The sequence below is a fragment of the Gossypium raimondii genome, chromosome 8, assembly GCF_025698545.1.
Source record: "Gossypium raimondii isolate GPD5lz chromosome 8, ASM2569854v1, whole genome shotgun sequence".
Classification (NCBI taxonomy): domain Eukaryota; kingdom Viridiplantae; phylum Streptophyta; class Magnoliopsida; order Malvales; family Malvaceae; genus Gossypium; species Gossypium raimondii.
In genome coordinates, this window is record NC_068572.1 from 1,907,517 (window position 1) to 1,921,087 (window position 13,571).

Sequence of the window (13,571 nt, forward strand, 5' to 3'; positions counted from 1 at the left end):
GCATATAAATTTTCTAATTGATCAAATATCTCTATCATTAAATTAATATATATTTAGTGGTTGAATTGCTTTTTTTTTTACGTAAAACATAAAGTTAAGACAATTTTAATTTACTCAAATATTTTACATGCACGACCTACATAAATGAAACATAAAAAAGTGTTATACACTGGTATAAATGAATTTAGTAAAAGTACCGTGGAGACTCCTGTATTAGCAATCGAATTGTATTTTGCCCCCTCTACTAAACAAATGGGCAAATTAGCCATTGTAGGTTAGATCAAAGAGCAAATTGATCATTATGTTAAAAATTTCTTTCATTTCTATGATTAGGTGATGACACATTACTGTCCAGTTGTTGGAATTAGTCCCTCTATGCCATAAATTCCATCCATTTCACTTTTTAATAAAAAAACTGATCCATTTCCGCCGTTAAAAAATCTCATCCGTCATGCTTGAATTAATCCATCTATATTAGTATGAGGTACACGTAACACGTCAATTGTCACTATTTTATTTATCCATTAGCCATATTAGCACGTTTAATTTCATTATAAGTTCTTATCATATGCCTAGAACTACCCCTAACCCTCCCCAACCCATAAATAAGAAAATAATAGTATAATACATTTTAACGAACTCGAACTTACTTTTGCCTCCGCCGACAATATTCCTACTCTTAATAAAGTTACATGCATAGGACTTTTATTCATTTATATATATTTGGCCGACAATCCAAGTTGCAGATTTTTGAGGAAAAAAGGATAAATAGTTAGAATATTTTTATTTATTATATTTTTCTTGGTTGAAAAAGCAATTTCTTTTCTGGTGTTAGATTCTATTCGTTACAACTGGGGCAACCACTTTAGACTCTAAGAAGCTACCGTGTGATAATAATGTATATTCACCAGAAAAGGTCTTCGATCTTAATCTTAATTTATCAACGAATCTGAGCCATGATTTTATTCCCCAATAATTTTCAAAATAGATGTAAAAAAACATCGTATGGAACCTAATATCTCCATTACACACGAGAGTATTCTCGTACGTAAAAAAATATCGTAAAAGTTCTCATATTACAAGTCGGATGATATTCTGTTTTCCCTATTTAAAAAATGGGCAAATTCGTCTTTATATGTTAGATTCAACTGCGCATTGGTCCATTTGTTAAAAATTTCATTCAATTTTACTTTTAATAATTGGTCCATGCAGGTCAGTTTAAGGTACAGTGGCACGTTGCTATGTGTAACTGTTTGGTTATTTCATCAACCACACCGGTTTTTAACAATAGAAATGGATGAAACTTTTAACAGAAATAACTGGTTTGCTCTTTAATCTAACATACAACGACTAATTTACTTATCTTTTGAGTAAATGAGACAAAAATATAACCTAACTCATAGTATAGGAGCTTCCATGGTACTTTTACCCTTTTCTTTTGATAAAGTTTATTTCGGATATTAAATTTATTACTCAATTTGGATTAGAATTAGATATGATCCACGTGTTTAAAAAATACTCAATCTCAAACTCAAATTGGTATTTAACACTTAAAACGAGGTTTAGGCTAATAGAATGATTAATTGGTAAAATACTAAATTTCTAATATTTGAGGACTCAATTAAAATGTTTTGAGATTTAAGGATCAATTTGGCATATAAATGATAGTTTGATGATGTTTGGTGAATTAACCCCATTTTTGTTAATTTCGGCTTGTTTGACTTATCCTCTTAATTAGACTTTATTGGACTTGGTGGCCAATGAAGAAACTAGAAAAAAAATAAAATTACTTCATAATTTTGAAATTTTAATAAAAGTGATGAGACAAATATTATATAACAATTATATTTATTAAAGATTAAATAAAATATTGGATGAAATATTAAAGTTCATCGCCCGAGGTGTGGCCTAGGTTCGAGTCGTATTAGTCACGTTTGTTGTTCGAGTTTTACCTAATATTGTAATTCACCAAAAAATTTGTATAGTATTTTTTATTCAAAATTTTCTATGGGTGAGTTTTTACTATTTTATAGAAAATATAAAAAGACAAACATTATTACTTTGTAAAACGAACTGTCTTTTTGTCATTTTCCAACTGAACTGATACTCGATTAATTTATGACACCGACTCAATTAAAGGCTTAAACAATATGAAAATACAAGCATGCTATCTCAAAATCCCAATAAAGAAGCAAAGATGGTGATATGAAAATTCAAAAATGTCCTTATAGTGATATGAGTATTTTGTAAAATGAATGGTCTATTGTATCATTTCTTAATTGAAATGACGTTTGGTTGACTCATGACAACTTAATCAAAGGCTATTAAAAGCTTAGATGATAGAATCGATATTGGAGAAAGAAAGCATATTATCTCAAAGGTCAAAATATGTCATAATCCTTATATTCTTTGTAAATTTGGAATTTAGTCATTATACTTTTATTCTTATGAATTTAATCAGCTACTTTTTTGTATTCCGAAATTTAGGTCCAACAGTTAACACTATTAAAATTATTTTTGTTAAATTCAGGTCTTTTAATTACATTGCTACTAAATGAGTATTTTTTTATTTCAAAATGTCCCACCAATAAATTTAATAATGCTAACAATTTGACCTGAATTTTAAAATCTGAAAAAAGTAGAGATGGAATCAATAGGGTATATGTCTTTTAAACGGTGAATCAACTCCCTTTTTACACCTGTGGTGAAGTGCGGTGTGGTAGTTGAATTGCACCACACCCGTCAATTTTGGCTGGTGCTTTATGCTCCGGTGGGAGTAAATTTACTGGGATGGAGAATTGTTTTACAAAAACAACTTTTTTTGAGTTGTCTTTAATTAAAATAAATATATAATAAATTTTATTCTTGTCCTTAATAGTCATTTTCTATTCTCACATCACCGATAAAGTTGCGTTTGAACCCAAATATACACCCCACCACTATTTCTAATCTCACTGCCATCGTTGTTTTTAACCTCACCGGAAGTAAACACACCGCCCATCCAACTAAATTCCAAAATTCCTAGAAAATAAAAAATAAATGGATTAAATGCCAAAACTGTGAATGGTACAGGGACCTATATCATATTTTTACCCATCTCAAAACCAAATCAAGAAGCAAAGATGGTGTGAACCAAATCTTATTCTTCTTCTTCTGCTGCTTTTCATTATTATTATTATTTAAAACTGTGCGAAGTGTGGAGACAGTCAACGGAAGGAATAAAATAAAAGAGAATAAAGGCAATGTGCCGAAGCAACAAAGTAAATCCATGATATTAACTTAATAATTATATTAATATGAAATAATAAAGTTTATAGTAATATGCTTTACTTGTTGCCTCTGCATGTAATCCAAATAATTACGTTCAATGCTGAATAAGAATCACAGCCATTTGCTTTTATATGCCATTTCCTGTCATATTCGTAATCTTATTTCAGTTTTTTATATCTTAGGTAAAATTTAGTTTTGGTCCCTTTACTATACTCAAATTTTAGATTTAATCTTTGTACTTTTAATTTATATAATTTGATCCATCTATTTTTATAATGTCGTTAGTAGAACAATTTCATTTAAAAAATAGAGTTAATCATGTCAAACTAAAGTATAAAAATTAAATCTCAAAATTTGGACATAATAGAGGATCAAAATCATAATTTGACATATATTTTGTATTTTATAAGTTTCAAGATAATTTTATTTTGTATGAATCTTGACTTGTTTTTTTTTTTGTATTTTATTCTTATAATATATATTTTGATCTAATTATAGATTTTGTCAATTCACTTTTAAAAATTGAGAAATTAACCCAATTCGGTAAAATTGTTAAGTTTTTACATTGAATTGTTAACTTGAAAAATTAGCAGTTCAACAATTTATATATGTATAATTGTAAAATTATGTGCCCAAACAATTCATATGCAACAAATTAGTAAATATTAGCAATTCAAATTCACGTGTTTATCAATAAATTGACCAACTTATCAGTTTTCATGAAGTATGAAGACTAAATTCTAATAAATTAAAGCAAAAGGATTAACTTCTTAAATTTCAAAAGTAAAAGGATTAAATTTAAAGTTATACCATTTTTGTCGTTGAAGAAAAAGGGAGAAATTACTTTAAAGAGCCCTTACGCGTTTTAGCACGAAAACAGATGGACATTGAAAAGAAAAAGTGAAAGGAAATAGTGAAATTTACTTCTTCCACAAGGTATCTATGTCACATGATTTCTTTATAATAATTATCATATTTTATGTTTTACTCTTTTTAAGATAAATATCAAATTTATATATAAAATTTATTTTAATTTGTAATTTAATATATGAACTTTGAGTTTGATTTAATTATGCTTATTTTAAGGAAATAAATATGTCAATTTTAGATTAGTTAATAAACGTAAAATAATATTATATTAATAATTATGTTAATAATTTATGAATATTAAATAAAATTAAAATTTAATATATAAAATTGCACAAATTTAAAATTTATCCCATCTATTATTAATTTGTGATTCTACTCTCTAGTTGGCCGTACAGATATGTAACCATAGAGAAATTAAAACCCAAAGTTTTGTCAAATTTTTACTTTCTAGTTGACCGTACATATATTTAAAAAACACAGATTTTATTAATAAGTTGAAATGTAACCATAGAGAAATTAAAACCCAAAGTTTTGTCAAATTAAAATACAGAGATCAAATCTTGAGTTAAGTTTAATAAATGACAAAAGTCATATTTTGAGCACACTTATATTTCGATTCAACCGTATAATCAAAATTTAAAATGAGAAAATATTTGATGCATCATTAGTATATGAATTTCATGAATAATAACATAATACATCATTATTGAATAAAATAAAATAAAAATAGCAAGTACTTGAAAATAAACACTAAATGAGTTTATTTAAACATGTTTGCATTTTACATAATAATTAATTAAAATAAATATTAAAAACTTAAAACTTTAAACCCAACCGTGCATCAAATAAGAGATCTAATAATATCATTCACCACAAAAACTATTAAATTACCAAGTATTAAATAAATATAAAATTACTTAAACAAATGGTCGGCAGGTAATGAATGATGTGAAATGTGCTTTCCATTCAAAGATAAGGTTTGATTGTTACAACTAAAAGATGGTACATGGAATTGGCTACAACTATTTGAATTTTGAACAGAAATTTGACAAGTGTTCATATTACTCTTGTGGTTTTGTACCTGGCTAATTATGTGTGTTTGACAATCATGCATGGATTTTTCTTCACTCAACCACTTCCTATGGAAAACATGAGCAACTCGTTTGAAATTCCGGTAACTACCTCTATTCCCAGGTTATCGAACTGGACAAAGTTTCCATATTACCCATCAGTTCCATTTCCGGAAATGGGTATTGTATATTTGTTCATTGTCCTTCCTAGACTGGTGCCAAGTTTATCCTGTTGCAAACAGTGATTGAACATGAATGGTAAAAGTATCATGAAAACTCTTGTATTAGTAAGCGGATTGCACTTTACCTCCTCTACTCCAAAAATAGACAAATGAGTCCTTGTATCAAAAAGCAAATTGATCATTTTGTTAAAAATTCTATCCATTTTTACTATTAAAAACTAGTCCATGTATGCCAGCATGAGGTATACATAGAATGCCATGTATAGCTGTCTAATTACTCCATCAATCACGCCGGCTTTTAACAGTAGGAATAGATGAAATTTTTAACAAAAAAGACCAATATGTTCCTTGATCTAATGTACAAGGACAAATTAACCCATTTTTTTAGTAAAGGGAGCAAAATACAATTTTACTCTTAGCAGGGGCTTCCATGATATTTTTACCAACATGAACTGATTACTGTGTTACAACAATTACTTAATTGTCTCGTTTTTGCTTAATAAAAAAGCTCCAATCTAGATGTTGGAAGTTAATTTTTACCTCTTGAAAATTGTTCGTTGAAAAACAGATTGGCATAGATTAGCTCATTCCAGGTATCGGGAACTCCGGGAAGACACCAATGGCTGCAATCTTGATGCCTTGAAGAAACTTTTTTCCCTTCTGTTAATCCCTTGCGGTAGATTGACGGATGGCCATCCTTTCGAGAGTTAGTCAATCTTGTTATGTTTAAAAGTGCCACGGGCAACTTCATTTCCCGAATCACTTCTTCCACTATTTTCATTTTCGGAGGATAGGTTTCGAGAAAGGCACCTCTCTTCAAAATTGGTTCGGTTTCCCCATGACAAGTTCCCCCTGAGTTCCAATCTCCACCTCTATTTCAAGGATCAGAAATTAATTAGCCAACACAAGTTAATCCGATATACATATGTGTATATACAATACATTCATGCGGTGCATGTTTTATATAAAATTGCATGTTAAATGCTTCTTTGAATACAAACCTTTTTTATCAAATGGTAAACAAGATACTTACGGATTTTCATTTCAATAATGAATAGCATTAATCTCATTTCCCTATATGGATTTTCTTAAAAGGGAAAGGGGGTGTTTCGCAATGGAATCAAGCTTAAGAAAATCGGGCCGAGGGTCAAACCCTGGTTTACAGTCTAGGTAATCTAAATATAGTTAATAACTAATAAAAACATGCATTTAGCTTAATGGTACAATATTCAATATAAAACTAAGAGGTTAATTGCTCAAATCCCATCAACCACGATCAAAATTACGGATTTTTAAAATATATAAATGGTTTTATCTAATGGTTTGCCTGTTAAACCAGTTCTCTACCAGTTTTAGATACTATACTGGGTTAGACAGTCAGTTCCTAGTTTAACTGGTCTAGCTTTTTAATCACTAAAAGGAATGAGATCGAAGCTAGTCTAATGGTAATAAAGTGTGTTTCGGTTATACCTGAAATGAGCAGAAGAGTATCCACGAAAGAAGACCAATTGTTTTGTGGGTTTAATATTGTCATCGATCCATTTTGCCCAGGTCTTCAAAGCTCTTTGATAAGCTTCCGTAGCATCAAATTTCGGATAAACATAATCACCTTCTTTGTAGTAATTTCTCCTGTATCAACTAATCATATTTGTCATTTCTCCATAAGGCTTTGCTTGATCGAACAGATATGTTGGTAACAAAGATGGAAAAGTGAAAAGAAAAAATAAATTTCTTTCCACACATTGTTTGCTATGATTGAAAAATGAAACAAAAGAAGATAAAAGCATACTGAGCTAAGATGGAAAAACAAGAATGAAGGATTATCATGAAAATATACAGGGCTTGAGACACTCTCATTTTCATCCATCTTTTCTTTTTCGATTTTAAGTGATTTAATTTTGTTAATAGTAACAGAAAATGAGAATTTTTCCTATTTTTTCCCTCTTACTTTTCTCTTCTACCAAACACACCCAAATTTCATTTTCTTTCAACTTTTACATTCTCTTTTATCCATCTCTCCCACTTTTTCACTTACCAAGTACAACAGCACGCCCTAAAAGTAACTTTTCTTTTAATTTTTCGACTTATGATATTGCAACTCTTAATCAATGTAGCATAAAAATAAAACATGTATGAAGTATAATTGTAGTGAGATTTGTAACGTACCCTCGGGCAGTCTTTCCATGAACCCACCAATGGGCGGTATTGAAAATGAGAATATCAGCTCGCTTCCATTTACGAGATGACTTATCAATCAAATCTAACGATAGAGTGCGAGAACCTTGTCGTACAAGAAAATGAGACCTTACAAATTCCACTGTACAGTTATAGTCCTGCTAAAAAATCGAAGTTTAGATTGTTTTGAAATCACAAACCGCTGTTTTTCATAAAATCCTTTTTCTGGTTTCAATTGTTTGTAAAAGTTCTTTTTTTTTTCCATTAGCAGTTCACGAGTGAAATTAGTTTATTTTTCAAAATAAAAAATAAAATAATGTATACATGGTCGCAATATGCTATTGGAATAAAATTGTATACTCTCAACTCAAAAGATTAAGTGCTTGATGAAGTTAAAAGGTTCGTTGAAAAAGATGCTTTAGAAAACACTTGTCCAATTAATGAAACATGAAGAAACCTAATGAAAGATACGAGAGATTATGGACAATTTTGAGGACTCCTATAGAAAAATGTGGTCTTTAAAAGAACGTATAAAGGAAAGTATAAAGGAAAAATGTAGCCATTAAAAGAATGCATTCAACTGAGTAATGAAGAAATATAGCAAGCATCTTGTTACCTTGATTTTGAATAAAAAGTACCCTCTTCCTTTTGATACTTTGTTGCCATTGACCTCGTACATTTTGCTCTTATCGGTAAGGCCTTTGTAGAGGAGGCATAACATTGACTCAAACTGATTGCGGTTCATTGAGTCTCCAACCAGCATCAGTCTTTTACCTCTTAGTCTCTCCAAGAAGTCCGTAGCATTAAACCTGAGTTCAATTGGTAAATTAAAAAAAATAACTTGCAATCAGCAAGTAAATGTGAGGAAAAACAAGGTTAAATAGAAAGAAACCACAGCTAAGCAGGCATTAATTAGCAATAGAGTTAAGTGAAAGGGCTGCCTTGTCAAAACAGAACAGAAATTCAGTGCAATAGGATATCATCAATTTGCAGTATTTATAGCTTCAAAGATGAACTAAAAGTTTTTAAAGTACTAAAGATGAAGGTATTAATCGTATTCTTAGGTTCTTGTATGAACGATTAGAGTGTGCTTTAACTTAAGCAAGGATAGCAAGTCGAGGTTAATATTACAAAAATGCATGAAATGAGAAAATATAAACCTCTTCTTTAGGTCCAAAATTCAATAACTCACCCTCAGTCACTTCTAATCCGAGTTATTAGCATATTTAGAGCTTTGAAATACTCAAATTCTCATCTATTCTACAATCCAGAAATATGCATTTGCATGCACTAAGCATCTTTCCCCATTTGATGCCAACACAAAATAAACGAAACAGGCTGAAAGGAAAGAATTTCCTCCTGTTTATCTATGCAAGTATTTCCCCTTTGTTTTCCTGCGACTGCCCAAATCTCTAGAGCCCAAAATTATCAAAGTCTAGCCTTTTTCTACTCTTACACAATATCTGTAGCTTTGGGGGAATTTTAAATGCACGGGTTGGGGAGCAAGCTGCCAGGAATACCGCTCTTCTCCACACTCTTAGATCAATATAGCTGGCTACATTGCTTTCTCCTAAAACTTACTAAAGTCAAAATTACATTTTGTTCTTAAGTGGAGTAGCACGGAAATGCCCCTTGATAAGTTACAGCGACTTGAGAAGGGGTCTATAATAAGAGTATCTAACCAACATGGGCATTTCATGTTTTTCGGAAATCCTTTTACGTGAATCTTGAGTATCCAAGTCTCATACTTATTTGCAGTTGTAATGCCAAAGAAGTATCAGCCTCGGCAGGTATATTAGGACAAAGCAAACAGTTCATGTAGCATAATGTTCTAATCTAGTATTAGTGATAGCTAGAGTAACTCATCCTTGAAGTATTTATCGCCGAACTGGTACAAAAGAGAGTATTTCCACCTATATTGTTGTTACTAACAAAGTAATAGAAACATTTTACAAGTCTAAAAGCACCAAAGATGTACTTGACAAAATACACTAGTTATAACAATAGTCCATAAGTTTTACATAAAAATGTAAAAATAACCTAGGAAGTTTAATACAAAATACATAATAATATAAAGTATTATGCGACCGGAAAAGGTAAAAACTTGCTAAGAATTTGAAAACGAAAGAAGATAAGAGATTCACCATAGAAAAAGTAAACAAAATTTGACTAACAAATATGATAGCTTTTAACCCTACAAAAAGAATTCAGGCTAACCCCATTACAAGCCAGTATTGACCTACGATAACTCTAATACTCGATAACTCATTTATGCATACAACTGACTGTAGAACTTTAAAAGGGAATTCTACAAAACATTCAACTTGAGCCACAGAAATTAGGGATTAACTAAAATCATTGACAAACAATACAATTAGGCCTCCACATGTGTGGCCTTAGAGAAAAGTTTTCCTAAGATATAACTAAATATACTAAAAATTTCATCCCAATTTTTAATAAGACAAATTTGCAATGACATTAGATCAGAAGATTAGGTAAATAAAGTCATTAATTTAGCAAGAGGATTTTGCTATTAGTTCATTTGATTCATACAACCTTCTTAAAATGAGGTATTCAATAGATTTGGGGTTCAGATACCAATATTTGCAGACCCTTCCCTGATTCCCAAGGCAACTTGTACTACTTGAAAATATCACATAGCACATTTGAAGACCACAAAAAGCAACGAACCATTTTCACTAAATGCATCTACACTACAATAAATTGTTTGTATAATGTAAAGAGAAATTGCTTTTGATACACAGTAAAATTATATAATTTTAAGGAAATGAACACATACCTTGGAAGATCACAGCCATCAGGCTTCCACCGCCATCTCAAATAATCATAATCTTTCCTTCCATTGCCATGACAGTCAAAAGCATCGTCAACGTAAGGGCAAGAACCCGGTTTGTAAATTGGGTACTCTTCGTCTCTCACCCAAGTCCCAGTGTAAAGATCACAGGTTTTCCTCTTCTTCACTTCACCCTTGCGAACAACTCCGTTATTTGGCGGCGGTGGGTTCCGTTTCTCTGGAGCAGCTCCATTACCAGCAGGTGGTTTCTGCCTCTTTGGGGCAGAGAACGGATCGTCCACGCTTGTGGCATTTGAAGAAGAGTCAAGCTTAACAGTTTGAGAAATTGAAGGGATGGGGTCTTGGTGGGTTGATAAGTTCAGTGGCTCTGAGCCAGCCGGTCGCGGCGGAGATGGCGGTGGTGGGTCGGGAAAAGGGGGAACTAAAGAGTGAATGTGAGATGTGGTGAGCGAAAAAGATTCCTGGTAAACGGAAATGGAGGGCTCAAGCGTGCGTTTACTGAAAAGAACAATGCTGAAGAAGAACAATGCAATGAAGACAACTGTGGTTAATGCAAAACGGGTTTTTCGCGAAATGGAAGGAGAATCGTCCATTTGGATTTGGATTTGGTTAAGGGAGATTGCATCGGATCTTTTTGTTTCCTTTACTATTGGCAAAAACACATCTCCAGACTAAAGAGTGAATGTGAGATGTGGTGAGCGAAAAAGATTCCTGGTAAACGGAAATGGAGGGCTCAAGCGTGCGTTTACTGAAAAGAACAATGCCGAAGAAGACAACTGTGGTTAATGCAAAACGGGTTTTTCGCGAAATGGAAGGAGAATCGTCCATTTGGATTTGGTTAAGGGAGGTTGCATCGGATCTTTTTGTTTCCTTTACTATTGGAAAAAACACATCTCCAGTCCCTCTTAAATTTGATAATGAGTATATTGATCCCTCACAGAAAAATCGAAACAATTTAATCTCTTTCAATTTCAAAAGTGAGCAATTAAGGATAATTAGTCTCAACACTAATGTTGTTTGTCAATTGTATACAATTTTGGTTGCTATAATAACTCTAGCTTTTAAAGTTTAGACATTTGGTCAATATGGTCTCGGTTTAACACATTTAGCCTAAAATATTTGTGTAAATGTTGAGGTTAAATTTATTGATTTTTAGAATTAAGACTAAATTGACAAAATATGTAAATATTAAGGGCTAAATTTTTTATATCAATTAAAATTATGTACAATTGATGAAAAACATTAACACTGTGATTAATTGTTTTAAGTTGCTTGCTTTCAAAATTGAAAAGATTAAGTTTCTCCCATTTTTTTGAGAGGGATCAATTTGCTTAATTTTGAAACTAAGAGGTACTGGGAATGTCTTTTTACGTTTACCTTTTGAAATGTATAAACAGAAACTTGTAGCAGGCGGCTGCAATTTGACTATTTTTAATTTTTAGGGTAAACTACTTAGTTGGTCACCCAACTTTTAGGGTTATTTCATTTTGATCATTAAAAAATTCTTATAATTTCGTCACTCAATTTTTAGGACATTTTCATTCTGGCCACCCAAAAATTTTCTTAACGTGGCTAATTGTACAAGTGAAATCAATTAAAAAACAATGCACTAAAAAAAATTGTACTTGTTTATCCAATTACCGAGAATTCAATTTTTTCTTTTTCCTCAATGTTGAAAATTTAAATTTCAAAACATTAAAATTAATTAAATAAATTATTTAATTTATTATTGTAATAAAGGAATTCATAAATTTAATTTCATTCTAAATTTTAAAAATTTATTTATATTTCTAGATTATCCTTTACTGAACTTAACTTAAATAAATCATGTTTAATAATTGGCTACAAAACAAAATTAAATTTGCCATATAATCTTTAATCTTCCATGCTAGGCTAGAAACAAATGAAAAAATCTTCACAATTAATTAAATTAAATTAAATTGTTTTTTCGTTTTAGTAAATAAGCGATTAAAAGTGGTAGGTTTTGTTAGACATGGAAAATAAAATTAATTAATTGCAATAATTTTTCTTTATTTTATCTTAGCATGAAAGACTCGAGATCATATAATCAAAAGAAATTTGGACTTTGTAGACCATTATTAAAGATAGTTATTTGAGTTTATTATAATTTGGAAACCTAAAATGAAATTGTAAATTCTAGAATGAAATTAAATTAATTAATTTTAATATTATAATAACAAATTTGTTAATACTATCAAGGGATGATAAATTTTCAATAATTTAATTAATTAATTTTGATATTTAAATTTTCAAATTTAAAGAGAAAATAGAACTTCGGTAAAATGGTAAACAAGTAGGATTTGACAATTTTTAATGCATTATTTTAGTTTTTGTTGTTTTTTTCACTTTAATTCTAAATGTCCTTTTTACCCCAACTAATACTTAAAAATAAATAAATTTGGTGATCAAAATGAAAGTGACCTAGAAGTTGAATGACTAAAATGAAATTATAAACATGATGTGGCGAGTATTAGAGATTTAATGCTCGAGTAACTAAAATGAAAGTGCCTTAAAAGTTGAGTGACAAAATTGCAATGACCAAAATGAAAGCACCTTAAAATTTGGGTAGTTTACCATAATTTTTTTATATATAGATACGAAAATAGATTTTGGTGTATATTAAAAGGGATAATAATGAATTTATCCCTCAACATTTACATAATTGATCAATTTGGCCCTTGTTATTTTTTTGGCTAAATTTGGTCGTTGACCTTTAAAAAAGAGCCAATTCACTTTTTTTTAAACGGAAATGATGATTAAAACATTAAATTTTTAACAACATTAGCGTGGAAAATTGTGTGACAATTCACATGTATTTCATATGACAGTATTTGTCTTATATGTCACTTTAACTAATAATCTAAAAGTTATAAATATATTTTAAATTAAAAATATCGAACTTTTCATAAAAATTCAAAATTTAACATAAAGTACATGTGAATTGTCATGCGAGTAGCCATGTTTGGAGCTTTAATATTTTAGTGCATATTTTTATTAAAAACAATTTAATTTTTTTAAGGTTGATGGTCAAATTTAGCTAAAATAATAATAAAGGCCAAATCGGAAAAATGAAAAATTAAGAACTAAATTTAAGTCATTTTAAAAAGAAAAACACCTATAACTATAATATAATCTTAGTATTATCCAAGTAACTATAAAGCATATTCA

The 13,571-nt window shown here is 30.2% G+C and overlaps 1 protein-coding gene across 3 annotated transcripts; it reads right to left on the minus strand.

Annotated features, from left to right (window-relative positions):
* Positions 1 to 5,077: 5,077 nt before the first annotated feature.
* LOC105790165 (protein trichome birefringence-like 5) lies at positions 5,078 to 11,211 on the minus strand. Of its 3 annotated transcripts, XM_052635172.1 has the most exons (6): positions 10,368 to 11,211; positions 8,184 to 8,376; positions 7,559 to 7,728; positions 6,863 to 7,021; positions 5,933 to 6,264; positions 5,078 to 5,439 (listed from the first exon to the last, which is right to left on the minus strand). In XM_052635172.1, the coding sequence occupies exons 1-6, from the start codon at positions 10,973 to 10,975 to the stop codon at positions 5,435 to 5,437; spliced, it is 1,467 nt and encodes a 488-aa protein (XP_052491132.1). In that variant the 5' UTR covers positions 10,976 to 11,211; the 3' UTR covers positions 5,078 to 5,434. The 3 variants fall into 3 exon arrangements, with proteins under 3 accessions (XP_052491132.1, XP_052491131.1, XP_012473062.1); XM_052635171.1 differs by having other exon boundaries at positions 5,078 to 6,264; XM_012617608.2 differs by having other exon boundaries at positions 5,078 to 6,264; positions 7,559 to 7,725; positions 10,368 to 11,210.
* Between the last annotated feature and the right edge of the window lie 2,360 nt (positions 11,212 to 13,571).